Below are 27,495 nucleotides of genomic sequence, written 5' to 3'. Positions count from 1 at the left end.
TAGCTTTTATTCCCCATGCTTTGCCTTGTATTTAAAATAAATGCAAGAAATTGCCCTGCCCCTCTCTCAAGTCTTAAAGGAGCACTTTGGAAAGTAGCAGGATTCTGGAAATGGACTGCTTTGCTAAGGAAAACATGTGGTATAAAGAAGCATATTGTTTTCCAGCACATGAAGAAAGGTTGTTCTTTTATCTGCCCCTTAGTAATGGTGTCTTAACATTACTTTTATTATAATTTTATTGCCAAATCAGGTGTGAGATTAGATGTTGGATGTTACATGTAATCTGCTCAGAAATCAAATTATTTGACCTCCAAGCCCACCACTACAGCCTCCTGCTGGTTTGCTGTTACATATGCGGCATTTTCCTGTCATGAATACAAATGGAGGACAAATTAGAATTTACAGACAGCTGACCTGAGCTACAGATTAGAGACAAGGGGGCTTGTGCTACTTTAAATGTTTTAATTATCACAGTCCCTATAACCAGTTGAAGGACTCCCTCACAAAAATAATTTTTATAGCAGAGTAGGGGAGGTGTGAGAGATTTCCCCCATCTAATTTGAATTTGACAGAGCCAAATTGCACTTCCATTGGAGCTATGCTAATTTTCTGCATAAAATTAGGTCTATTAATAAAAATACACCACTTTTACAAGAATGTTTTCAATGGCAGAGGGTGTTTTAATTTGGGACTAACTGAAAACAGCATTTAAATTTTATTTATGATGGCATCAGGATTTATGACAGCTTTATTGGCAGACCTGATTTTCTTTAAATTCTAGGCCTGGCTAGTCAAACTCAAAGTAAATTAAATATGTGGCCACAAGAGCACTGTGATAAGGTGCAATATAAATACTGCTGAAGAAGAAAGTGGTACTTTTCCATATTAAAACCAGGCATGTTGGATTACTGCTATGAGGTGCTTAAACGGTTGACTTTAATATATCATGCATAATACAATTAAAAGTTTTCTTGATTTATTAAAATGGAGCTGCTCATGAAAACATACAATTTGAAAAATGTGAAGTGAAAGATGATTAAAATATCTGACAGTGATAACACTATTTTGGTACCGGGAATGAATCAGTGTGTAAAAAATTTAGAGGGGATTATAGGGAAAAGACATTTGTAAAAGTGATCTTAAATATCAAAGGGGTAGAGTGAAATAAGGACTCGTTTCTTTGAATTCAAGAAATAATATTGACTAATGCTAAATGAATATGTTATCCTGATGCCTTCATTCTTGAATTTGCATTTTTGTTTCTCATGTGTGTTGGCCCAGTGTTGAATTGATTAGTTATGCCTAGCTAGTAAGCAGTGAAACATTTTATATACACTTGGGAAATAAATTTGGCAGAAAATCAGCATGAGTAGATTTAATTATCGCTCTGAGACCTTTCCCTTTTCTAGCTTAGTGATCCTGAAACTCCATGTGTTTCACTGAAATCTGTGTGGACGCTAAGCTTCGCTTCCCAATTTGTTCCTCCACACAATGATAAGCCAAGCAATTACTGCTTTATTGATTTTTCATCATGGCAAATTTAAAGTTGATTTTTCCCTGAAAAGGCAGGGGTGATTAAGTGTTTCCCCTCAGTTTAGTACAAGAGAGCTGTGTGGCAGAATCTAATATCCTGAGGTCAACCTCTGCAGGGAGATAATACGCTGTCTTGGCCACGTGTTAAGGAGAGAAATCAGGGCTACAAATGTGATAGGATATATGTGGAGACAGTTTAATTTGCTCTATTTATATGAACAATTCACATGGTCCCTGCTTGGAAAACATTATATTGAATAGGCTTGGAAATAAAGCCCACGTGAGCAGAAAGAAAGGGTGAGTACAAATCAGCAGAATGTTTACCAAATTGTTCTTTAGGGAAGATAACTGTAGTTTCAAAATATTTATAAGTAACATTTGTAAATATTGTTTCAGATTCATATGGTAAGATCTTTAATACAATACTGAAGGGCTGCATCTAGCACCTTTAGGATGTTTTTTCTTTAAGTCAGAAATTAGGAATCTGGAGAGCATGGACATTCCAGTTGCAATCTGTATCATTCATGCAGTTAATGCTTTGTGTGATATGTAAGTTTTTAAACGCACCATTCTCTTTGTTATTCTGACAATGAGACCTGTGGTGTAAGGTGATTTTTAGTTCCATTCTGCAGATAGAAATGACTCATCAAGGTGCTTCTGTACTTTGTCATAGAATCATAGAGTTAGAAGGGACCCCAGGGGTCTTGTAGTCCAACCCCTCGCAATGCAGGAATCTCAACTAGATCATCCATGACAGATGGCCATCCAACCTCTGTTTAAAAACCTCCAGTGAAGGAGAGTGCACCACCTCTCGTGGGAGACTGTTCCACTGTTGAACAGCTCTTAATATTAGAAAGTTCTTCCTGGGTGTTTAGTGGGAATCGCCTTGTAACTTGAATCCATTGGTTTGGGTCCTACCCTCCAAAGCAGGAGAAAACAAGCTTGCTCCAACCTCCATGTGACAGCCCTTTAGACTGCAAGTGTAGGAATTACAGAAGTGCATGCACCTTCAGGGATAGGGATAGGTGTCTGTGTCCTGTACATAGAATGGCTGGAACTAGCAGGATTCTAATGCAGCCTTCTGTCTGATACTTAGTTCAGAGAATATTATTTTATTTATAATGAAGAGAATTCAGTCTTGCTACCCCCCATTCTGCAGCCTCCATGCACCAGCAGACTTGACCCAAAGTTTGTAGAATTCCTTTTTTATATATAAAAAAGAAAAACCCTAAGAGGGGCACCAGAAACAGTTCAGTGGGCATTGTTATGCATGGTTTCAGTAGATGGTCAGAAAACCAGAGGGGAGGCAGTTATGTGTGGTCATGCTGGAGTCTCCCCTAAAGGGTGTCACCATCCCCTACCGACCCAAGCCATCCAGTTCTCCTGTCATCTTTGCAGGCGGTCAGGACAGGTACAGCAGCGGCAGTGCAAGTAACCTCCACACCACCCCATCAGTGTGCCTCAACTCTGACCGGGAGGGACCACCTCAAGAGGCCTATACCATTCAAGGACAGTGTGCCATTCCACAGCCAGATCTGACCAAGCTGCAACAGTTGGCAATGCAACAGTCCCACTTTCCAATGTCTCATGGCAACACTGGATTCCATGGTTTGGATGCATCAGCTCAAACTATTTCTCATGAACTCACCATTCCAAATGATCTGATTGGATGCATCATTGGGCGTCAAGGCGCCAAGATCAATGAGATTCGCCAGATGTCTGGGGCGCAGATCAAAATTGCCAATCCAGTGGAAGGATCTACTGACAGGCAGGTTACCATAACTGGATCTGCAGCCAGCATTAGCCTGGCTCAATATCTAATTAATATCAGGCTTTCTTTGGAGACTGGTGGAATGGGAAGCATCTAGGACAATGCAACCGCCTCACTCATTACCTGTTTCTGCTGTTCATCCCCACGGTCCATCTGTGTAGTTTCTGAGCAGTCAGCGATTCCAGGTTTTAACTAGTTTGTAAATTTTCAGTTCTACATGCTTTACCCATCTACTCATGTTTTTTTTTAAAAAAAATTGCAGCATTTTAATTCCCTTTCTCTGTTCAGCTGTTAAAATGCTGATTCATATTTTAGTTTATACGCTTCTCCCCCTTTCTTGGCTCATGAAGTTTTTCTGTTATGTCATGAGATGTAAGAGTGGAATTAATACATTTGAGTTTAGTTCTGTAATGTCAGAATTTTTTAAAAAAAATTAAAAGATGGACTGGGAAAAAAGAAAAAGGAAAGCAGAGGGGAGGGAGAATGGCGTATCCCAGAGGAGGGCATGGCTGGATAGGACCTTGGTCAGGAGCTTTCCACACAGATAAATTTCACTGCTAGTCCTATTTGTTTAGTTACTAAAAAAAATGTAGATATTTTTCCCTTTTAGAACACAGAGGGCAGATTCTATATCTCAGTGTTCTCTGATAAATCAAAGTAGCATGTTGGGATGAGGGCACATCCAGACCACTTCTTCCTGATAAACTAGCTTTCCTGAGCAGGAAGGTTTTGACTTGGGGGTATTGAACCAACCTCCACATTATGAAGTGGTACGGTCCCAAGATTGCAGTGCATCAGACTTTTTGGGTGCATTAACCAGGCATTGTGTTCACTCAGGTATCTTTCCTACATAAAATTTTACAGTCTTCTCCTGCATAGACAACACGAGAGGTCCGGAGGGTGGAAACACAAAAACGGTCTTTTTCTGTGATGGCTCTCAGCTTATGGAATGCTCTCCCCTGGGAGGCTCGCCTGGCACCCTCATTACAGTGGTACCTTGGTTTACGAACTTAATCCGTTTCGGAAGCCGGTTCTTAAACCAAAGCGTTCTTAAACCAAGGTGTGCTTTCCCACACAAAGTAATGTAAAGCTGATTAATCCGTTCCAGATGATGAAAAACAACCCCTAAAACAGCAATTGAATATGAATTTTAATATCTAATGAGGCCATTGATCCATAAAATGAAAGCAATAAACAATGTACTGTATTGTACAATCAATAAAACAGTATTGATGATTTAAAAAAATGAAAATGTGATTTTTTTTCTTTCTTACCTACACTGATGATAGTCATTGTTTGGATGGGGGGTTGGGGTCCTCTTCCAGATTCACAATTGGTGACTCCTCTCCTGCCATTCCTTCCCTTGCTTTTTTTTACATCACTGCCACCTACACCACTGCCCCCTGGTTCAGACTCACTGGATCTTTTCCTTACCAAGAATTGATACTTGCTTTTGCCGATGTTTAAAAACTTGTCTAAAGTAAGACATTGCAGGTGTTAGTGGCATGACTTACAGCAGCTTTATCAGGGTGATATTTTTCAGCAGTAGTTTGCACTTCAGCCCATTTTGCAAACATTTATTTGATTGTTGCTGTAGATAGACTTTCTCTGCTCCTCCTCCTCCAAAGATATTTCCTCAGTTGCCGCCTTTTGCTGCTCCATCAGAATGTTTTGAAGTTCTTCTGTGGTGAGCTCAGTCCTGTGCTCCTACACTAACTCCTCCACATCAGCACCACTCACTTCCAAGCCCATGGAATTTTCCAGAGACACAATATCCTCAACAAGAAGAGCATCCTCTTCAACAGCCTCTGTTACATGTTCTGGGACAGCTTCTGGCCACAATTTCTTCCATGCTGCCTTCAGTGTTCTCTCCATCCTTTGTCTATCATATGTAAGCAATGGAGGATATTAAAATGATTCTTCCAGAAGTCTCTTAAGGTTAGCTCTGTGTCCAAGGTCACCTCAAAGCAGCTTTGGAACAATGCTTTGGTGTAAAGCTTCTTAAAATTAGATATGACCCGCTGGTCCATGGGCTGGATGAGAGAAGTTGCATTGAGGGGCAAAAACTTTACACGGATGAACGCAAACTCTTCCAACAACTCATCCTCCAAGGAGGATGACCTGGAGCATTATCCATAAGAAACAGGCACTTCATTGGAAGATTTTTGTCCTGGAGGTATTTTTTCACACTTGGCCCAAACTCAATAAAAAATTGTCTTGTTACCCAAGCTCTGCTGTTCGCCCTCCACATCACATGCAGTTTGCTTTTTATGACATTGTTCATCTTAAATATCCTGGGACTCTCAGAATGGTAGACTAGCAAAGGCTTCAACTTAAAATCTCCACTTGTATTTGCACAAAATAAAAGGGTTTGCCTATCTTTCATGGGCTTATGCTTTCTCCTCTTTTGTGATGTTGGTCCTCTTTGGCATTTTCTTCCAAAAGAGGCCTGTCTCATCACAGTTGAAAACTTGTTGGGGAACGAAGCCCTGTGACTCAACATAATCTTTAAATTCCAAAACAAATTGGTCAGCATCTAATTTGTTGGCACTGGCAGCTTCACCATGTCTCACAACACTGTGGATGCCAGTTCTCTTAAAATTTTCAAACCACCCTCTGCTTACCTTGAAACTCTCAACCTCAGCACTTGCTACAGGGGCATTTGCGATGAGTCGGCATGCAAATGTAAAGCTTTTTCACAAATTGTGCTTTCAGAAATGCTGTCACCGGCCAACTGTTTTTCGGTTATCCATATTAAAAGCAGTTTTTCCATTTCTTCCATTGTCTGTGTTCGTTGCTTTGTGAGTGTTTTAACACCTTTTGCAACACTGGCCCCCTTAATGGCATCCTTATTTTTTAAGATGGTACAAATTGTATATTTGGCCATACCAAACTTCGTTGCCAGATCACTTACACCAGGGGTCAGCAAATGTTTTCAGCAGGGGGGCGGTCCACTGTCCCTCAGACCTTGTTGGGGGGCTGGATTATATTTTTTGGGGGGAAATGAACAAATTCCTATGCACACTGGGAAGAATGGGGCGAGGGAAGGGCAGGCGTAATAAAATAAAACAAAACAAAATAGTGTGCATTAAATTGGGGTGGGCAAGGCTCCTCAACAGACTAGCTCGCCCACCATCACGCTGCTCATCCTCCCGCCACCCCCCAAAACACACACACACACACCAAGACCCACAATCACCCCACAGAGAAAATGGTGGCAAGTTAAGTATGCAGACAATGGCCGAGGCAAAGGAGGGATGGCAGCTCTGGAGAAGCGGCACCAGGAGGGAGCTGGAAGAAGAGGCGAGGGGGGCAAGGAGTCCTCTCCACCCAGCCCCAGCCGCCTCCTCGGTTTGCCACCTGCCTCATTCGCCAAAGGCCTGGCGGTGCCGCCGCGAAACGGGCTTCCTCCCCGCCTAGAGAAAGAGCTGCCACAGCCGCCACCACCACCACCACTGCTTCTTCTTGTGAAGCGGGTAGGCAGAGTGAGCTCGTCCGCTCCGCTCTCTGGCCCATAGGCGCACCAGGGCAGCTGGAGCGGCGGGAGAAGATTATTATTATTACTACTACAGTGGTGCCCCGCAAGACGAATGCCTCGCAAGACGGAAAACTCGCTAGACGAAAGAGTTTTCCGTTTTGGAGGTGCTTCGCAAAACGAATCTCCTATGGGCTTGCTTCGCAAGACAAAAATGTCTTGCGAGTTCCTGCGGGTTTTTTCCCCCTTTCCCCCCTTTTTCTAAGCCGCTAAGACGCTTATCAGCTGATCTGATAAGCCGCTAAAAGCCGCTAATAGCGCCAATCCGCTAATCCGTCAATGGGCTTGCTTTGCAAGACGAAAAAACCGCTAGACGAAGAGAATCACAGAACAGATTCTTTTCGTCTTGCGAGGCACCACTGTATTATTTCCCCAATGGCCTGACTTGGAGGGAGAACAAGAGGAGAAAGGCTGGTGGGAAAGCAGAGAGAAAGAGGGGGAAGGGGATTTTTGTCCTTCCACCATCTAACTCTGTGCGCACGCTCAGCTTCTGGGGGCACAAAACAATACAAATACTAATACTAATAATATTAATGATATCAGGGTGAGTAAGCAAGCAAAGGCAGCTTGGCCCTCTACCTGAAACAAGGAGTGGGGGACATGTGAACGAGTTGAGTGGTGCCACCCAGACCTGCACCTTTTCTTGTCATTGGAGCGGCCCATCATGACGCAGGACTGCATGGCGGCCGCAGCGCCACCGCCGGAAGCCAGCTTGACTGCCCGGACGGAGCTTCCGCAGGCAACAGGAGGAAGAGGCCGAGCAGCGGCGGGACTGGCAATCAAACACTGCACCTGGTTTACCTCAGTGCAGCATGGGGACGTCTCTGCCAATCAAACGTCGCTGAGGTAAACCAGGTGAGGCGTTTGATTAGCAGAGACATCCCCGTGCCACACTGAGGTACTAAATCAGGCATGGTGTTTCGGCTTCTTCCACCCGTCGCCATCGCCAGGAGTCTCGGCTTTGTGGCGGGTTCTTAAATGGCCGGGCGGGCCGGATCTAGGACTCAGCCGACCTGATCCGGCCCGGGAGCCGTAGTTTGCCAACCCCTGACTTACACGGACCCCACTTTCATGCTTAGAAATAATTTGCTTCTTTACCTCTTAGAGTTATCATGGTTCTCTTCCTTTTGCTAATTTTATCCATGTCAGCAGTCCCACAGTCAATCAATAAGTTAGCTGAACTGGGTTCCACACAGTCCCCCAAACAATGGCACAAGGCAGAGTTCCCCAAAAGTCCCCAAAACGAAGGAGCAAAGCAGAGACAAAGGCACAAGGCAGACTCCCAAAAACAATGGAACAAAGCAGAATCCCAAAATTTTCCCCTCACCCCCTCCCACAGGGTGGGTGGACTTACCTGGCCAGGTGCCACTCACCTTGCTACCAGCTGGGGGTGGGGCCAGGGCCAGTAAAGGGCTGATGCTTTTCGGCCCAGGCTCACTTTGTTTTCTTACCAGGTTCACCGCTGGACTTCGCTCTTGGTCTTGGTTAGGTAAGTGTTCCTCGTCGGGGTTTGGAGCTACGGTGTGGCCTGCTGGGCCCCCTATGGCCGGCACTGCTTCCGCGGCTTTGGGGGCGGGATGAGGGCCGCGGTGTGGCCTGCTAGGCCTCCTGTGGCTGGTGTCTTCTTCCCCCGACAGCGGGGACCGACTCCAGGCTTCACGGGTTGCGCGGTCTAGCTCTGGGACGTGGGGTGGCCTACTGAGGCCTCCCGCGGTGAGAGCCCGGCAGCGGAGGCTGAATCAAGTCCACACAGGTGCTGGGGCCTAGTTCCGGGCCACGGCACAGCCTACCAAGGCCTCCCACAGCCAGAGCCCACAAATTCGCTTTCCAAAAAAATAATACGCAAATCGGAATACTCATTTCCAGGGATGAAGTGTTCGTGATCCAAATAGTTCATTAACTAGGCTGTTCGTAACCCAAGGTACCACTGTACTTATCTTTTGTTTCTTGGTCCATCTAGTTCATGCTCGCTAAGAGACTCTACAGGATGTGTTGAATATAGAAACTGCATTAATTTTAAGTTTGTTTGGTACAGATATTATTAGGAGCAACGTGTGTAAGAAAGGGAGAGTAGCTTGTGTTATAGACTATTTACCAATATTCATGCAGTAACTTCCGCTAAATGTGATCTCATAGCTCTGACTTTTTTCTTGTTCCTTCCTTCAGTCCATAAGTTAAAGGATTTTACCCACTCTTCACTAACATTAAATAATCTTTAACTTTCACTTGAAATACTTTTGTTACTTCAAAAGGACGTTCTCTTTCGGATAATCTACAGGCTTCTTAGGAAGGTCTGAATATAGGTATACAATATATCATTTCTGTCCTGGTAATTTTGTGCTAAATAACTGATCACGTACTGCTACTTACAGAACTCAGGACAAGGACACTCAGCATATTACATTAAGGACAACAGTTAGAAATTTCCTTTTATTTAACACATCTGAATCACTATTCCCTGCAAATTGCTGGATGGTGCACATTCAAGGTCAGTTTGCATTATGCTCTGCAGCACGTGGATTGAGTGAATGCTTCTTTAACTTGCCTTGCATGTTTTATTAAGCTTCTGTATGATGAGTCAAGATGAAGCATCAACAGATCTCATGTCACGCTCATGGGCAAAGGGACTGAGCCACATGATGTCCTGATCCATAGTGATGTCCACCACCAAAGGAAGGTGATAACCCAAACAAGGTGGAAATCAGTAGGCCAGGAACCAGAAGGGAAGGTAACAGATGACTAGGGTAGGCAAAGCGAGGATAATGACCAAGATTAGCTAAGGCAGGAGTTACACAGTGGTTTCTTAGAGCAACTGGAAGAGATGGCAGCCTGTCTGCTTTATGCTGCACTTAGACTGTTAAAGGACTGGTATGTTCCTCTAGACTGGAGTTTCAAGCTGTGAGGACTCCCCAGAGCAGGGGTCAGCAAACTTTTTTAGCCGGGGGCCGGTCCACTGTCCCTCAGACCTTGTGGGGGGCCGGACTATATTTTGAAGGGGGGGGGGGAACGAATTCCTATGCCACACAAATAACCCAGATATGCATTTTAAATAAAAGCACACATTCTACTCATGTAAAAACACCAGGCAGGCCCCACAAATAACCCAGAGGTGCATTTTAAATAAAAGGACACTGAACTGCCCGCAGGCTAGATTTAGAAGGCGATTGGGCCGAATTTGGCCCCCGAGCCTTAGTTAGCCTACCCATGCCCTAGAGGAAGGCTTGGGGGGGGGTCTCCTGATCCCTCCAAGGAGTCTGTGGTCTGGTCATCAAGAGTCCAGTGGCAGGAGGATCTCCTCAAGGTTCAGCACATGAGATGTGCCAGCAGTTTCACAGAGGAAAGGTTGGGGGTGGCTCCAACTCCTTCTCAGGACTACTGTTGTGGAAGGATCTGCATCTGAGGATTGCTGGTCTGGGGCCACTGGAAGGATGTGCAATTAAAGAGCTTCACAGAGCCCTTTAATTGAGCTCTGTGAATTTAAATTGTTATCTAGCTTCTCCTGTATTTGTTTCCACCAAAGAAAAGTGGAAGAAACTGAGGAGCACTGGCCCTGCTTTGTCTTGCATCTACTACCTTGTATTTTCACTTTTGGAAACTACTTTTGAGATGATGTTCACTCTTAACAATATCTAGATCAGAGGCAGACATTGCACATGTTGTTGGATTACAACTCCCATCAGCCCCAGCCAGAATAGCCAATGGTCACAGGTGATGGAAATTGTAGTCCCGCATCACATGGGGGGCACCATATATGCTTCCCTGATTTAGATTTAAATTTAGCAAGGTATGGGAATCATTTTACTTTACTCTTCTGATGGTTACTTCTCATATTATTCCCTAGTTTAATTCGCATTGAAAACTAGGCATAACTTGCTACAGGAGGATTCAATTGCATGAGGTCATACCACGTGGCACACATAGCTGTAATAACTTAGAGTGCAGTACTCAATGATAAGAAAATATATTTAGATGCCCTTAAGTTCATTAGAGATTGCCAAAGGTCGCACTTTATGTTCCGCTAATTTTATTGAAGTTTATTGTTATGGCAGTGACCTGAACTCTGGCTGTGTGGCCTTTAACACATAGTATATATATATTCTGCAAGAAATTCAATTTTAATTTTAGATAACATATGGTTAAGTTATTGCTTCATTAATCAAAATCGGTTGATCAACTGTAAGCTCAAGTAACAAAAGTATCTAACTTGAATGAAAGCAGGCTCAAACACTCAGCAGAAATTTCCATATGATATTGTGTAAATTAAACACGTATATGGCTCCACTATACAAAAAGCAGGATTTCAAACTGTTCAATTAATGCCTAACAAATGGCATATTTTAAGCAATATCTGAGAGCCTCCAACTGCACCCTTCATGTCCCTGGAGAGTAGAGATGTTGCTTCATTAGGCCGACATAACCACCTGGTGTTGAATTTCCAGTGTCTTGAGAATTTGTAACATCTGGTACATACTGTGATCTCCTTTTACGTATGTTTCATCTTTTATTGTAATTTTATGACAAATGGATTAATTAATATGGTGTACATTATTTGAGATATTCAGCTTAATATAAAGCAACATATAGAACACAGATGCACCCAAAAAATTGAAATACCTTAAGAAATGCTGCTAATATTGGTCAAGTCTTATTGTTATTCTGTGGCAACTGTTGTTTGTGGTTAACTATGGATTATGGCCGCCAAAAATTGCATGGCAATATGTAAACAAAAATCTTCACCTGTTTTCAGTTTTTATATTTTAAGATTTCTTCTTCAACAAAAAATAAAATAAACTGATCCCTTCCTGCAAGCTCTTCGTCTTCACCTTGACCTGCTGCTAATTAGACTGAATATTCTTGTGTACTTTAAATTTTGCCTTTCATATAGTAGTTAGAAGAATGATTGACATTTCATAGTTTCCTTCCCCTCCTTGCTCACCCTTTCTCTGCCTTTCAGAACTTCCTTTCATTTTACCTAGCCTTCTCAGCTATGTAGTATTGCCAAGTTGAAGATGTTTGGATAGAGTCAAATGGTTTTTCTTTAATGGTGTTTTGGATGTTAGGTTCAGTTAGCAGGAGCTCATCAAGAATAGAAAGAAATATCTTGTAGGCAAGAACTTGAGGCCCTTTGTATGGTAGCATGGGCTGGGAACTGATTGGGGAGAGAAGTTAGCAAGTTGATTGTTGAGGAGTATCTGGAATTGTCCTTGCTCCCAAAATAACCACCACATCTGTGAAATTTCACAGGATGTTTCCTAACTGATACAGATCAGTATCTCCATCTCAACACATAAGTATGCAAGTAACTAATCTGAGGTCTAATATTTCTGTTGTAAGTTGTTTGTGGTGTGCTTGAATTTTTAATTTTTTATTTGCCATGAATATGCTAAGTTACTTATCTGTCTCAGTTCTCCAGCTGTAAAATTGGGGGAGAGATGGAATCAATAAAGGACTGGTTCATTTAAGAATGTGTATTGGATTGGTTCAAATGGAACAATTTATTTCTGTTTCCTTTTGTTGTGCAGATATCGTTAAACACTACTTGTTGTACACTTTGCCGAGTGCATTGCGGTACTTGTGCAACAGTTTCTAGAGTGGTACTTTCATATTACTTGACTTGTGATAGACTTGCCAAAATGGTAGACCACCAGTTTTATTTTATTTATTTTTAGTATAATGACCACAGAATGGTTGAGGTTGGATTGGAAGGAAAAGCTGAAAAGTCAAATTTTCTTCAGATGTGAGAAAGGAGCAGAGACTGCAATCTTTAATGTATTGGCTCCTGGTGCTGCTGCTTGATCATGGCTTGTTTAACTATTTGGAATATTAGACAAGTCAAAGGGACAAATTTTAATAAGTGCTGATCTGACATAAATAATTCACCAACTGCAATTTCATCATTATAAAAATCACGGACGTTTTTTGTGAGGCATTAAAACGTGCTTATATTTTAATCACCAACGATAGGGTTTTGCCAGTAAGACCTTATTCTTCCTCTATTTTTTATAGGTTTGTGTTTTTCTAATATATCCAGATGTGAGATTGCTTGTATAATAATATTGTGAAGCTGAAGTTCTGAGAAAGAAGAAAGAGAGAAAAGAGCAACTCTGGAATGGCAATATGTCAAGAAACCTCTGCTATTTGTTAAACGCTGTTTTCATTTTAACGGTTATAAAAATGAGAAGTGTCCTTAATATTGGGCTCTATTGATCAGTAAAGGTCAGGGGCAGGCTGTACATTGCATGTACCTACCATTGCAGAGTAGCCGGCTAGCTTAACAAAAAAATGTTCCTCTTTGTGAAGGCCATTTCCCTGCAGTTGTAGAGATTCTCCTGCCACCATGTAGCCTTAGGATAAGGCTAGTAGTGGCTAGTAGCCATGATGGTTATAATCTGCCTCCACTGTTGGAGGCAGTATGTTCCTGAATACCAGTTGCTAGGAACGGCAAAGTCCTGCTTGCATGCTTCCCATAAGCATCTGTTTGACCACAGTAAGAAGAGGATGACCTGATCTGGGTGGCCTGATCCAGGAGGGCTCTTCTACTATTAGATATTACTGGAAATGAAGGAATGCATTGGGTCTGCATTGATTGACATGAGAGGAGAATTGCACCCAGTCCACATATCTTTTCTCTCCTACTTTCCCTTGATCCGTTTGTAATTTATTTGATTATCTATATATTCTATGTTAAAACATTGTCTCTACTATCAAAGTGTGACTTAACATAAACCTGTTTTTGACTAAAGGTTACAGCCAGTCTTACATTGCCGGGGGGGGGGGTGCATCTTCCTGCCAGCAAAGGAGGCAGAGAAGCATGTCTTAGTAGTTCTTTGTTCTTGATCAGCTGCCAAATGGTCTTATTTTACAATCCTGCTGATGGTCACAAACTAAGGGTTTAGCAGTAGCGGGCCTTAAATACAGAGCTTCAGAAAATCTGAAGTAATAGCTGTCAGTTTGAAAGGATATGATTTCAGAGTTGCATTATTTACAACATTTTCTTCACAGACCTAATGCAGCAAAGTCATAAATCTGTTTGTGAAATTACATCTGGCTTTGGAAGGACTGCGGTCTTACCAATTTAGCATTGGCTTGATTGCAAGTTCAAAACTGAAGAAAATGGGCTGTGAAGGAGATTTTGTGTTAAAACACTGTTATCCTTGACGATTAGCAGAAACTGCAAGGGGCACCCGCAGCTACCTCACAAGATGAAAACATAAATCCATATTATTAGTTTGATATGCTTTAAAGGGCTTTTCAGGCCGAAAGACCTTCCTTAAGAGTCTACAGATGTTCTACAGCTGCTTTATTGCCAGTTGGCTTCAGAGAACTGTCTGGAACCTCTGATTATTGGGATCATGAACATTTCTAATACAGCCCTTGTCCTCCCAAGTTAGATATACCACTGTATGTGCTTTCTGGCATATTTCTGGCATATTTGTCTTCCTTGTGTCATTATCGCAACACAATGGAATTTCTAATAAATGGAGCCCAAGGTAATTAATTATGGAAATAAGATCCCACGTGCTTAAAGTGCATGAATAAGTAGCTTAAACTCATCTTCAACATTTAGGTGAATTATATAAACAGATGGTCAGCAATACCTTGGGCAAGTTATGGGTTTCATTTAAATTCATGGTTGTTAGAGAAGGCTTTAAATATTTTATAATTACCTGGAAGATGATTATTTTTAATAATACTGCAGCACATCTCTACATAAGGCTTCAAACGTTATGGGTTGGATGCTATGAGCAGTAAATGGACTTCTTAGGCCCCCCTACATTTTTTATATATTGTCTTTTAGATTAAAAATAAATGTATGTATGTGCCTATTCCCTTAACTCATGTCATCATGAGATACCTGTAGACTAATATGTATCGTGAATATAAGTACCTCATTTAAATTTCTGAGGGTTAGGCTTTAAATTTCCATTTATTTGCACTGTTTGGCCTATTGAGGTTTTCATTTGTCAAAATTGTTAGCTCTTGGGTATTAGTTACGCAAATATTGATGTGTAGCTTTGGCCTGTTAGCTATCAATTGAAATCAGAAAATCAATGGTCTTAATAGTTCCTTATTACATAGTTGATGCATTTGCAAGGCTAAGTTGAGTACTGTCAGTGAATAATCAATTCAGTCAAAAACTATTACCTGATCACTGCCAGAAACAGTTTCCTATAAATACACCAATACATTATGTGAGTGCAACACCCTGTAGTGTATTTAAAAGAGAGGAATAACATCAAGCTTGTCATTCTAATATGTGCTCAAAACTAGTGGGGAAATGACAATTTTAACATTAAAAAGCTAATATAAAGGTGGTAGATTGATCACTGAGTGAAGCAGACCAACAAGTGAAGCTGCTTGCTCCAAATTTAGGCACAAATCGTAGCTGAGGTAACATTGCGAACCTTCCAAACACAGGATGATCAGTGCCATGCTCAACTATTATGGAGCCATATATAGCCCAGTTGTTAATTCAGACAAACACAATCACACACAGACACACCCAACATGATACGCAATCCATCCACCCTCAGCATGCTAATCATGCTAATCAATGGAGGAAGGTCTATATGCCCATCCTATACATGAATCCAGCTATCCTGCTATTTTTAGGGCCAAAGCATGTTGATTGTTCAGGTTGTCAGTACACATTCTGTCAAGACATTATCTCTTTGCTTTGATAGATTTATCCATGGATTGTTCTAGTTTGCTTGGAATTATGCAGCATGAAACATACAGGCTACTATGTATTTGGCCAGCTTTATACAGTACACAAATGTTTAATCCTTGACCTCCTTCAGTTTAGTACCTGCGCAGCAATATTGAAGCATTCCAAAGCTGGTTTTCTGGTGGTGGTTGTCACTATAATTTGCTGTTTTTAAATCACCTATAGATGTGCTTTGTGCTATACAATATTTAAAAATTGCCTTGGTTCTTGCCCACAGTCTTTTACACATGCTGTGCCTGCCCTCCATGTATATGGGTCAGAGGTTGATCTTGCCCTTAGATTGTAGGCAGAACAAAGACTGCCGAATGAAAAGTTTCTGATATAATTATCAGTTTTGCAGGCATTGATGGGGAAAATCAAATCATCAAAAGTTCACCAAATATTTATCAGTTGTGGTCAATTAATGCTTTGTGACATAAAAATAAGAAGAACTCGTTAAAAAAAATTGTACATTGTTCGTAGTTGATTCCCTGAGGTGAGAATCAAAACCTTTGAAAAGCTGCACTTTTAAAAACCGGGTTACAGTTCTGCTGTAGTTCTCATGGTCCACGTTTGCCGAGCTAATGAATCACTCTGGCATCTATAAATAAGCCATTCTGTGAATGAAAAGCCTTTATGGTTTTGGTTTTTTTTGTAATTATAATAAAAATGTTTTTCTCTGTCTTAGTTGTTTCACAAACACATCATATGTTAATATTGAACCCCCCCCCCAAAAAAAATAATGTTTCTATAAGAAAGGGGTGGGAAACCTTTTTATGTGCAAACACCATATTCCTTCATAACTAACCTTCTGGGATCTGTGTATCTGAAGAAGTGTGCATGCACACGAAAGCTCATACCAAGAACTAACTTAGTTGGTCTTTAAGGTGCTACTGGAAGGAATTTTTTTATTTTGACTTCTGGGATCTGTTTACCAGTGTTGGGTGGGGCCAATGCAAAAAGTGGATACACCTCTTCTTTGGTCATACACACTTACAGAATCCACACATATGTGTTCTCGCATATAACCAGGGCTTTTTTTCAGTTGGAGCTCACTGGAACTGAGTTCTGGCATCTCTCAGGTGGGTGCCATTGCCACTATAAGAGAACAAGGTAGGTGTTCATGTTGAGTTCTGGCACCTCTTTTTCTGGAAAAATAGCACAGTGTGTATATAACACACAGCAGTTTATTCACACCCACACCTATTTCTCTCTCTCTCTCTCCCTCGCACACACACACACAAAACATATTTTGTCACTTCCCACCACCAAGCAATTAGGCTTGAAGAAAACATTGGAGCTTTCCCCCCAAGCTAAATGGCTAAGGTGGTGATCTTCTTGAAGACTGCAGCCCACGGTGCTGGGAGGGTTAATATCCTACTCCCTAGCTGCCTTCTCCGTCTTGGCAGTTAGGCTTGAAAAAAGCCTCAAATTGGCTCCAAAGGAAAGCTGTTTTCAAGCCTAATTGCCTAGCTAAAGGAGCAGCAGTTTTTGGGTGGGGAGGGGGCAGCACATGCCCTTCGTTCTTTAGCTGCAGACCCTCATATGAAAATGCACCCAGGCAGCAATTGTGCTTCTAAAAAGCTTCCACTGTCACCTATGGAAGCCTTAAAAGAAACACCCTAATTGTTGGGGAGGAGAGGGTTCCCCACTCCAGCCTTAAGAACTGGAGTGATTATTCTAGAATAGTACTTTGAAATTTTCTCTCATCCCTAGTAGAGGGAGTTAAAACAAAAGCTGCTAAATGTGGCTCTGTATTAACTTGGTGGCATACAATCCCTACACTCAGCTAATACTATCCTCTTCTTTGCATCCTCTCTTGGTCACTTAGGAATAACAGAGGCATGTAGAGATGTCTTCTGAGTGGCTGTTACCTTTTTCTGGAATTCGTTTCCTGGTTGTTTAGATCCTAAGTGTGAAAGTTATTCAAAAATCATGTAAGCCATTTTAAGGAAGCAGTTTATGGTGAAATGTAAATGTGAAGTGCTTATAGCTTGTTTGTTTGTTTGTTTGTGTGTTGTTAAAATATTTCATAATTTTAAAATCTTCTGATTTAACACTATTTAAGTTAAGTAAATAATCTACACATTCTGCTTTGTACTTCTGTGCTACACACAGCTCTGTTCTGCTAGAGCAACCTATTTCTTTACAGATGGATCTAAGAGGACTTCGTATTATGAGATTGGTGAAACGATTGTCTCCTTGGCAGCTGTTACGCATGTCACAAGGAATTATCTCAAGTTTCATTGTTCTTCCATTTCTGTCTTTTCTTTCTCCTTTCTCCTGATCTCCCACTCAAGAATAGCAAATTCAAGTTAACATGTTTCCCCATATGGCAAGGGGATATTTCTGATGCCAAACTTTCCTCCTTATATCTGAAGCTAATGTTCATTTGCTATTACACCTTTTGCCAGGGCTTTCAAGGTTTCTTACCAATATAATTTCTAATTTAAGATAGGCAAGATGGGCTGATGTCAAGAGTGAAAAGCTCTGTTTTTGTAGCACATGGGATACTGCATGGAGGTCAGAGGAAACGCTCATTAAGATTATTTGCATTAGCAGAGGAGAAACGTAACAATTGTTCTGATTTCTCCTGTTATCACCATCTACTGTGTATATCCAATTCTTACTTTCAGTTATTTTATGACATCTGCAGACTTCACAATTGCTGCCTTCCATAAGATTTTTGAGGTCACTGGCATCTGGTACACAAGTGGTGGGATGTAATGCCAAACACAAAATTATGTTTGAGTATTTGTTAACAAGTCTGTAATCCATTAAGTACAAATTGTTGTTTGCCTAGTGCCAATCATTTTTAATCAGAATATCAAGTGATGGATTAAGTATATTCTGTAAACAAATTGTCCTGGTAGATCAAGTTTTGATTACTTCCCTGTGTCATATCAATCTTGTGGTAATTTCAAATGTCATTTTATTTATTTATAGGCTTTCTTACCCGCCCTTCACCATAAAGCTCCAAGACGGGCTACAACAATATAGTAATACAGTATTAAAATCAATTAAAACAATTCACAGCAGAATATTAAATGCTAAACACTTTTACTACCTGAATGTCTAGCATAGTTTGAGGTAAATGCCCCAAAACTTGAGTCAAACTGGAAGATATGAATCCATGGTCCCTGGTGGTTCAGCACACATTCAATGGGTGCAGGCTAACATCAAGAATTTTAACAAAATTTATATAACACTTGATTGTAGTATAAGTTCTCTGTGGTTGGATGAGGCACAACAAAAGGAAAGCTCCCAAACTGAGCACCTGGATTTAAGAGAACATAGCAGCTGCAGGGCAATGAAAGCATTAAGCCCATAAAAATTGAGGGATTCTTTCTTTCTTTCTTTCTTTCTTTCTTTCTTTCTTTCTTTCTTTCCCTCCACTGACCAGCTTCAGCTGTCCAGGGTTCCAAGCAGACTCCTTTCCAGCCACTTGGTATCATACTGGAGATGCCAAAGATTAAAGCTGGGGCCTTCTGTGTGCAATGAACTATGATTCCCTCGCCGGAGCATCTGTTTATTTAATGTTTGCTTTCTTTAAAATAAAAAATAAACATTACATATATAAAATATTATCCCAACCTCTCTGTATTGCAGTGTCTATTCTGGTATGGAATGCTATGAAATAAACAGTAGCCCCTGGGAAATTGCTACCCAACCTAGCAGTTCAAAAGCATACCAGTGCAAGTAGATAAATAGGTACCGCTGCGTCAGGAAGGTAAATAGTGTTTCTGTGCGCTCTGGTTTCCATCACAGCGTCCCGTTGCACCAGAAGTGGTTTAGTCATGCTGACCACATGACCCGGAAAGCTGTCTGTGGACAAACACTGGCTCCCTCTGCCTGAAAAGTGAGATGAGCGCCGCAACCCCAGAGTCGCCTTTGACCGGACTTAACCATCCAGGGGACCTTACCTGCTATGAAATAAACAGCAGCCACTGGGAAATAAGCCAACTGTTGTTTGTCTGATTTTCTTTTTTTAAAAAAAAATACTATTTTTATGTTTTTATATATGTTGGAAGTTGCTCTTAGTGGCTGAGGTAACCCAGTCAGATGGGTGGGGTATAAAACAACAACAACAACAACTTGTCAATTTGTTCATCTGTATGAACAAGATCAGATTGACTCCAAGTGATTCTTAATGGTAATTTCTTTGAGAAAGGGAATTTTACAAATAACAGTGAAGATAACTAGTAGCACAAAGCAAGCATTTGAATCTCCATGTTAACTGTATCCTAAGCTTTTCTTCGGAGACGTAAGGCTGTAGCTATGAGTGACCCCTTAGGCAGATAATGAAATTGTATTCCACTTTCCCCGTTTTTCAGGATGGATCTGTTCTAGTACTGAAACAAACACAAAACCCCAAAACATGTTTTTAAAAAATCAGTAAACATTAATCTATCATACATAGCAAAAACTGCACAAGAAACCAAAACAAGAACATTTACTGCACCTATCAGAAGAGTCAAAGTATTTTGTAATCCACACTGATTTTGTTATCTCTGCTGGGAATCCAGCTGTAAGCTATCAATAGTGTAGGGAGATCAAGGATTCCTTGAGCTACTTTGGGGTCATGGCACAGAGTAGTAGTAGTTTCCTGTAAATCTGCATTTCTTATACATCTGCATTCTTCTACAGGCTTTCTTTGCCAGCAGTTGCAGAGTGTGTGTGTGTGTGTGTGTGTGTGTGTGTGTGTGTATATGTATATATATATATATATATATATATATATATATATATATATATATGCAGGTTTTGGTGTCTTCGGGTGTCTTCCCGTGTAAGAGTCGGGGTGTCTGGGCGACGTTTCGACGAGGTCTCACTCGTCATCTTCAGGCTGGAGCTTTCGGCTTCTTGTTACTGGCTCCAGCCAGTAAAGCTCCAGCCTGAAGATGACGAGTGAGACCTCGTCGAAACGTCGCCCAGACACCCCGACTCTTACACGGGAAGACACCCGAAGACACCAAAACCTGCATTCCTGTACCCGTGAAAATCTACGAAAGCATATATATATATATATATATATATATATATATATATATATATATATATGGATGGTACAGCTGGATGTATAACAAACTTCTGTGTGGTTCCTCATGATGGATCATTACTTGAATTAAAGTAAAACCATGTTCTTGTACCACATGTTGCCACATGGCAATTTGTGTTCTTCTGGGATATATATGCTCATGTCTTCTGAAAGTTTCATTTGATCTTGTGGCACATGTGTAGCAAATGAGCAGCATGAAAAAAATGTGTCTGCGCAGTTGCTGTTTTTCCAATTAGGATAAATTATAACTGAAAGCCTCCCAAGGCTTGTTGCTTAATTTATCTGTTTAATATTAGCATTCCACATCTTTGATTATAAGCAGGGTGCTTTTTGCAGTCGTGCTTATTTAATGTTAACAAAATGCCCGTGTTTTTTCCACAGGTGGGGCTGACACTGAAGGTCCATTTATTGTAGGGGTTTCACCAGGGCTAGGCAGTGCATCACTGTGCGCTCCCTGAGAACCCCCTCTCACTGTATGTCAGTGTTGGTTGGGGTGGAGGTGGTCTGGTTTTGCCTTCATCCCAGCCATGTGCCCAACGTCACAGTTTTACATTTCCCTGGAGGAGGGAATGGCAGTGATTCCAGTTATTCACTTATATGAGGAGGGGAGAGAATAAAAGTATGTGCAACTGAACTGAATGAGAGCTACTGAGAGCCACAGCTGCTTCTAACTGAATAGTTTCTTTTTAAGCTCTGTGGCCTATGTATATATATGACCCTTTTAGTGATTTTCTCTGTGTGCTTGTATTCTCTTTCTGTCTACCTACATGTCTAACTACAATGTGTATGCTATATATTGGTAATAAGCCACATACTTTAGATGTGTTATATATACTATATAAAGTTTTTTGGGTTGTTTGTTTTTTTTACTATGGATATATAAAAGATAGAAGAAGCTAGTAATTGCCTTTAAGATCAGAGCACAAAGCATTACCTTTGGATTTTACAAGGCCAACCAGCAACAAAAGAGCAGTAATTTATGAGCTCAGTGTAAAAGAATAGCATAATTGCATTAAAAATTAATGCTAATGAACACTAAAATGGGGAAGGTGGTTATGATGAAAGTTTGTATTCATCTTCTCTGGTTTGAATGATGGCTAGTGGCTTGATTAATGGCTTAATTTCTATCAATTAGCAGGGGGAAATCTCCTACGAGACAAGGGTAAATTGAGCATTGAATTACATATCGTGCTTTTGTGTGCTGAGAAAAAAAGAGCTGAGTATCTCTGATATTAGCCACAGTGACAAATGTGGTGTGCCCCACAATGTCTGCATTAGCTCTCCTGACAGGCTGGTTGTGTGTGGTTATGGGGTGTTTGGAGATGGCTGGCAGACAACATTCACTGGCAAGTTCCTGAGAAACCTACAGCTCTTCCATCTATAGAATTTTAATTAGAGTCAATAAGAATTCAAGAATTAAAATGGACAGCTAGCAGCAACAGCAGAGGCTGCAGTCTGGCTTGCTCATATGCTGCAAGATGAAACTTTATTCAGCCTCTCTCTGTGTGTGTGAAAATGCAGCAGACGTCCAGCATCCTTCAGGATATTATTGATGTTCTGTACCATTTTGTCCTATGAATTCTTATACCTTTCTTTGTAATTATATGTCTTTTTTATATACACATTAGGTGGCTGGAAAACACTGAGTTAACATTGGTGTAACATCTTAATCATTTTGCTGAATGAAAGTACATTTACCCAATACAAGAAAGGGATTGTATCCAATTAAGTTCTACTCAGAGTAAACCCACTGAAATTAAAGGACCTGTCAGGCCAATTAACTTTAATAGATCTACTCTGAGTATGACCAATGCTGGATAAAACCTAATGTGTCATTTGACCTATGTATGTGACTTACACGAGGAAGAAATCTTTTTAAGCTAAAAAACAGCAACAGAGAGCAAGAAAAGCTTTGGCTGAGACATCACCACAACTCTTATGCACTTTAGCTGTGCTAGCTCCAGACCTAAAGCATGAGAGAAGGTGGTGAGCAACTGAGGTGAGTAAAGGAAGAGTTGCTGGGTCAAAGCTCATCTTGCTTCTCACACTGAAAAGGAGACTTAAGTGGCCTATTTTCCCAAGTCCTGACTTATCCAGGATTCATTCAGTTGGGTCGGATCACTCTTGCTGGCCCTTCTATTGTTGCTCAGTAATAAAATATGGCCCTTTTTCAATTTTAAAAAAGTTGCTAGCCCTAGGTTAAAATGTATGGTACCAAGATGTGTTTTATAGAACTGGGGCTGCCACCGAAAATGCCCTGCTTTCTTGCGTCCTCAGATATTTATTGCCGTGGGGCAGAAACCTGGAGAGTAAGAAAGTGGCCACATGAGAAGGTTCCACGGACCTGTGACATTTCTCTTCTTCCTTTCCCCCTCCTCCCCACAGCTTCCTTTCCTGGCAGTTTCCCCTCCCAATACCCTTTGGGATCCATGCTGCCTGGGCATTCAATCGTCATTTAACCCCCACAAACCCCCTGTGAGGTAGATTATGCTTTGTGGCCTTGACAGGCCCAAGGTCACCCAGAGGGCTTTATGGCTGAGTAGGGATACTGTATATGTTGAACTTATTTTGATGCTTACCAGTAAGTGTTTTAAAGCCCCTTTTCCTTGACAGTTTTCAGAAGGGTGAGTGTGTTGCAACAAAGCCAACGGAGTCCATTGACCTCTTAAAAAGACTTAACAAATCAGTGACATACATTGTTGTTGTTTAGTCGTTTAGTCGTGTCCGACTCTTCGTGACCCCCCATGGACCAGAGCACGCCAGGCACTCCTGTCTTCCACCGCCTCCCGCAGCTTGGTCAAGCTCATGTTTGTAGCTTCGAGAACACTATCCAACCATCTCATCCTCTGTCGTCCCCTTCTCCTTGTGCCCTCCATCTTTCCTAACATCAGGGTCTTTTCCAGGGAGTCTTCTCTTCTCATGAGGTGGCCCAAAGTATTGGAGCCTCAGCTTCAGGATCTGTCCTTCCAGTGAGCACTCAGGGCTGATTTCCTTAAGAATGGATGCGTTTGATCTTCTTGCAGTCCATGGGACTCTCAAGAGTCTCCTCCAGCACCATAATTCAAAAGCATCAATTCTTCGGCGATCAGCCTTCTTTATGGTCCAGCTCTCACTTCCATACATCACTACTGGGAAAACCATGGCTTTAACTATACGGACCTTTGTTGGTAAAGTGATGTCTCTACTTTTTAAGATGTTGTCTAGATTTGCCATCGCCTTTCTCCCAAGGAGCAGGCGTCTTTTAATTTCGTGACTGCTGTCACCATCTGCAGTGATCATGGAGCCCAAGAAAATAAAATCTCTCACTGCCTCCATTTCTTCTCCTTCTATTTGCCAGGAGGTGATTGGACCAGTGGCCATGATCTTCGTTTTTTTTGATGTTGAGTGACATACATACAAGTACACAAATGGTTGGAAGGGATTGTAAACAGTGAGGCCAGAGGGAAAAGAGACTCAGAAAGCACAGACAGCGACAATTATATTATTATTATTAACAGTGACCATTCACAAAGCAGCATCAACGATAACACAAACATCCTGACATCGGTAAGCTAATTAACACGTGTAATGTAATAAAAGCCCATTAGCCCAATTCAAGCCACAGGTGACAGAATTGAACCGCTTGAAACATTGTAATTTAATGGTTTCTTGTTGCAGTGTCCTTTAAAACACTGCAACAGCTATATCAGAAGACCACAACATCTTATGCTGTAAGAAATTTGCTAATCTTAAAAGGTCCCACAGGATTCTTTGTTGTTTTTCCTTGTTGCTTTTCCTTGGGCAGAGTTCTGTTATTAGAAAATTGTCTGATAAGCATATTTTGGCATACCATTTTTGGGGTTGTAACATTTAAATAGAGTGGTTCACAAGATACTAGTTTTCTATCATTTTGTATTATATAGATTATGTTTTTGTTTTTAAAAGAAATATTTGCCCCCTTTTACTTCCTCTCTGGCTGTGCTGGAGCTCCTAATTATGTTTGTGAAGTGTAATTGCTACATGCCACATACCCTGTTAGCCATATAGGTCCGTATAGTTAAAGCTAAAGTGATGAATGGAAGTGAAAGCTGGACCATAAAGAAGGCTGATCGCTGAAGAATTGATGCTTTTGAATTATGGGGCTGGAGGAGACTCTTGAGAGTCCCATGGACTGCAAGATCAAACCTATCCATTCTGAAGGAAATCAGCCCTGAGTGCTCACTGGAAGGACAGATCCTGAAGCTGAGGCTCCAATACTTTGGCCACCTCATGAGAAGAGAAGACTCCCTGGAAAAGATGTTGGGAAAGATGGAGGGCACAAGGAGAAGGGGACAACAGAGGACGAGATGGTTGAACAGTGTTCTCGAAGCTACCAGCATGAGTTTGACCAAACTGCGGGAGGCGGTGGAAGACAGGAGTGCCTGGCGTGCTCTGGTCCATGGGGTCACGAAGAGTCGGATACGACTAAACAACAACAATATCATGTTAGCCACTGAAAAAGCTGCCCCCCCCCCTAAAAATAGGAACAGCACATACATTAAAGGTACTTACGAAAGCCAGGTTTACACACAAAAAAGAAATCATTAATACAAATATTCTTAAGTTAAAACAAAAGGAGTCACAATCTTGAAAGATGTTTGGTTTTTTGAAATAAGATGAATTCTGGATACTTAAGGCCTCTGAAGCCCTTCTGTTATGCATTGTGGTTTAACTGGTAATACAATGCCACCTGCTGTTTTCAGAAGGTTACTGCTGCTGTATGATTGTGTTGACTTACAGACGTAAGCCTGTATGAGCAGACACATTAAAACTGAAGGTTATCACAAAAAGGTCTTGACAAGCCTCCCACACAAGTGCATTGATAGTTTCCCATGTATGCTTATTTCTCCAAGTTTTCCCACCCGCATTAGTAATAAGATAAAAAGAACAGAGCTACTGGGAGCAAGCTTAATTGTAATTCTTATAGAAGGAATGATTTATGTATGAAAAATGGCATCAACAGTCACTGATACAAATAGTTCTGTATTTTCAGTCTGACCAGAGTGAAAGGACTTGCTGTCCAATGAGTTAGTATTGATTTTTTTTGTCTCTACCCTCTTAGCTTTCTGACTCCATTATTTTTGATTTTACTATGAAATATATATCCTTTCTACTGACATCTGACAAACACTATATGGAAGTCATTTTATATACCAATAATGTGTTTGTCAACAATATTGTAGACTAATGGATACAGCTTCCTTCCAGTCCATTTTTATCCAGTTAATGTCACTGAAGTAATTCTGGAAAACATTCTGTGATTTTGTTTCTCTTGGGGACCATGTTCCCCACATTGTGACTCGCCAATACCAAAGGTCAAACCTGTCTACAACGGTTTTCCCATTGAATGCTTAAACTACAAAAACATTCAGGTGCATGTTTGTCAGTTGTGACAATATATTTATATATAGTGCATACACTTTTTCTTACACAGATATCTGTCATCGGTGTTGGAAAAACCATAAGTGAAGCAGACACAGATATACCTGAGCATCGAAGGCAGCTTGTCATGACAGTATCCGGCTTTTTGATTATGCGTGGTTATAAAATCTTGATACCATTTCCATCATAGGAGTGACTGGCAAGGGTGTCTCACAAGTCCCATACTAGTTCATCAGTGGGAGAGAAAGGACAACATGTGACCTGAATGACAACATTGTAGAAACCTAAACCTAAATAAGTTGACATTATACCAGTGGTGGTGGCTGTACTCAGTGGATGCATAAAAAAACAGTGAGACATTTGACTTAGCCTTCTGTGTCCGCTACAGTCCAGTCGTTCGAAAGTGTAGATTAGCAGAGCTAAATTTCTTTCCGTTGCTTATGTACGGCAACATTAATTTCTTTTAAATTTCCTTGGTTATTTGACTGACATAGAGTAGCTCTAAATTATATAGTGTGCAAGGTTCTGTTCTGTCTGCCTCTGATCAAGCAAAGCTTTTACGTATAATAAAACTTGTATGTACTGTTTGTCCACATAAATACTGGAATGCTCTTCTGGATAAGAGTTGATGGGCTTAGCACGATACAGTGCTGACATTTTAAAGGGAAGGGTGCCAAAAATATATCCAGATTGTCCAGAGACCTTTCTCAGTCCAGCAAATATCACAGACTATTGTGTTCCTTAGTGTGTGCTGAATACTTATGTTATCTGAAGAACTTTTCTATTTGGTTTCCTATTGTGGATCAAAGTATGGTATTTAAATTTCTGATGGATCTTTTTGTTGTCAGTATATATATGCCTGATCTTACTAATTTCATCTCCAACAGAAGTGGAAAAAATGCAGCATTCATATTTATTACAGTGAAGCTCAAAAGGAAACAAGCGAGTCTGTAAAATGAAATTTTCCTAACTCTAGCACATTCTTCAACTTTTTCAATTGTTAAAAGATTGAAAAACTTTTTAAAATGTCACATAAAGCAGTGCTGGAATATTAACATGGTTTACATGAATGCAATAAGCATACAGAGAGCTACTTTAGGGATACATTGGGCTCTGTATAGAATTACCCATCATTTTTTTGGAGTGATTCTCAGTGTGGTAGGTGGAACCCCATTGAGAGGCTCAAACCGTGGTCAGATGCTAGGGGACTTTTTATTGAGTCAAGAAACAAAATGCCAAGTCCCTTCTTTTGGCATTATATTGAACTGTGGGGCAGAGGGTGGGGGGTGTCTGTACTCTTTGCAACAGGAATCAAACTCATGATTACCAGATGTTTTCTCAGCAGCGCCATCCTGTTTGTATCTGGTGTAAATGGCAAATATTTCAATTCCATTGTCTAGAATCTGCTTTATCCTTCCTATCCTTTTTTTTTTTTTTTGCTGAACAAAATAAGAATAATTTCTCCTTGGCAGAGCCATCACTTACCTTAG

The 27,495-nt window shown here is 41.0% G+C and overlaps 1 protein-coding gene and 1 long non-coding RNA gene across 4 annotated transcripts in view; one reads left to right on the top strand and one right to left on the bottom strand.

The window, feature by feature from the left end:
- The window catches only part of RSRC1 (arginine and serine rich coiled-coil 1), a 165,981-nt gene that overhangs the window by 134,639 nt on the left and 3,847 nt on the right, over positions 1-27,495 (top strand). For 2 of the 3 annotated variants that reach the window (XM_082224559.1, XM_082224560.1), the window contains exon 8: positions 2,932-4,556. The exons of the other annotated variant lie outside the window; for it this stretch is intronic. In XM_082224559.1, the coding sequence (XP_082080685.1) occupies positions 2,932-3,401 (470 nt within the window). In that variant the 3' untranslated portion in view covers positions 3,402-4,556. Of the gene's footprint in view, positions 1-2,931; positions 4,557-27,495 lie in introns of those variants that run through there. 3 annotated transcript variants of the gene reach the window in all.
- Positions 12,502-20,222, bottom strand: LOC309533366. Its single transcript, XR_014220172.1, has 2 exons — positions 16,482-20,222; positions 12,502-16,372 (listed from the first exon to the last, which is right to left on the bottom strand). It is a non-coding gene; the product is annotated as an uncharacterized lncRNA (long non-coding RNA).

This window comes from Podarcis vaucheri, assembly GCF_965113315.1.
Source record: "Podarcis vaucheri genome assembly, chromosome: 5".
NCBI lineage: Eukaryota > Metazoa > Chordata > Lepidosauria > Squamata > Lacertidae > Podarcis > Podarcis vaucheri.
This window is presented reverse-complemented; position numbering and strand designations above follow the sequence as displayed.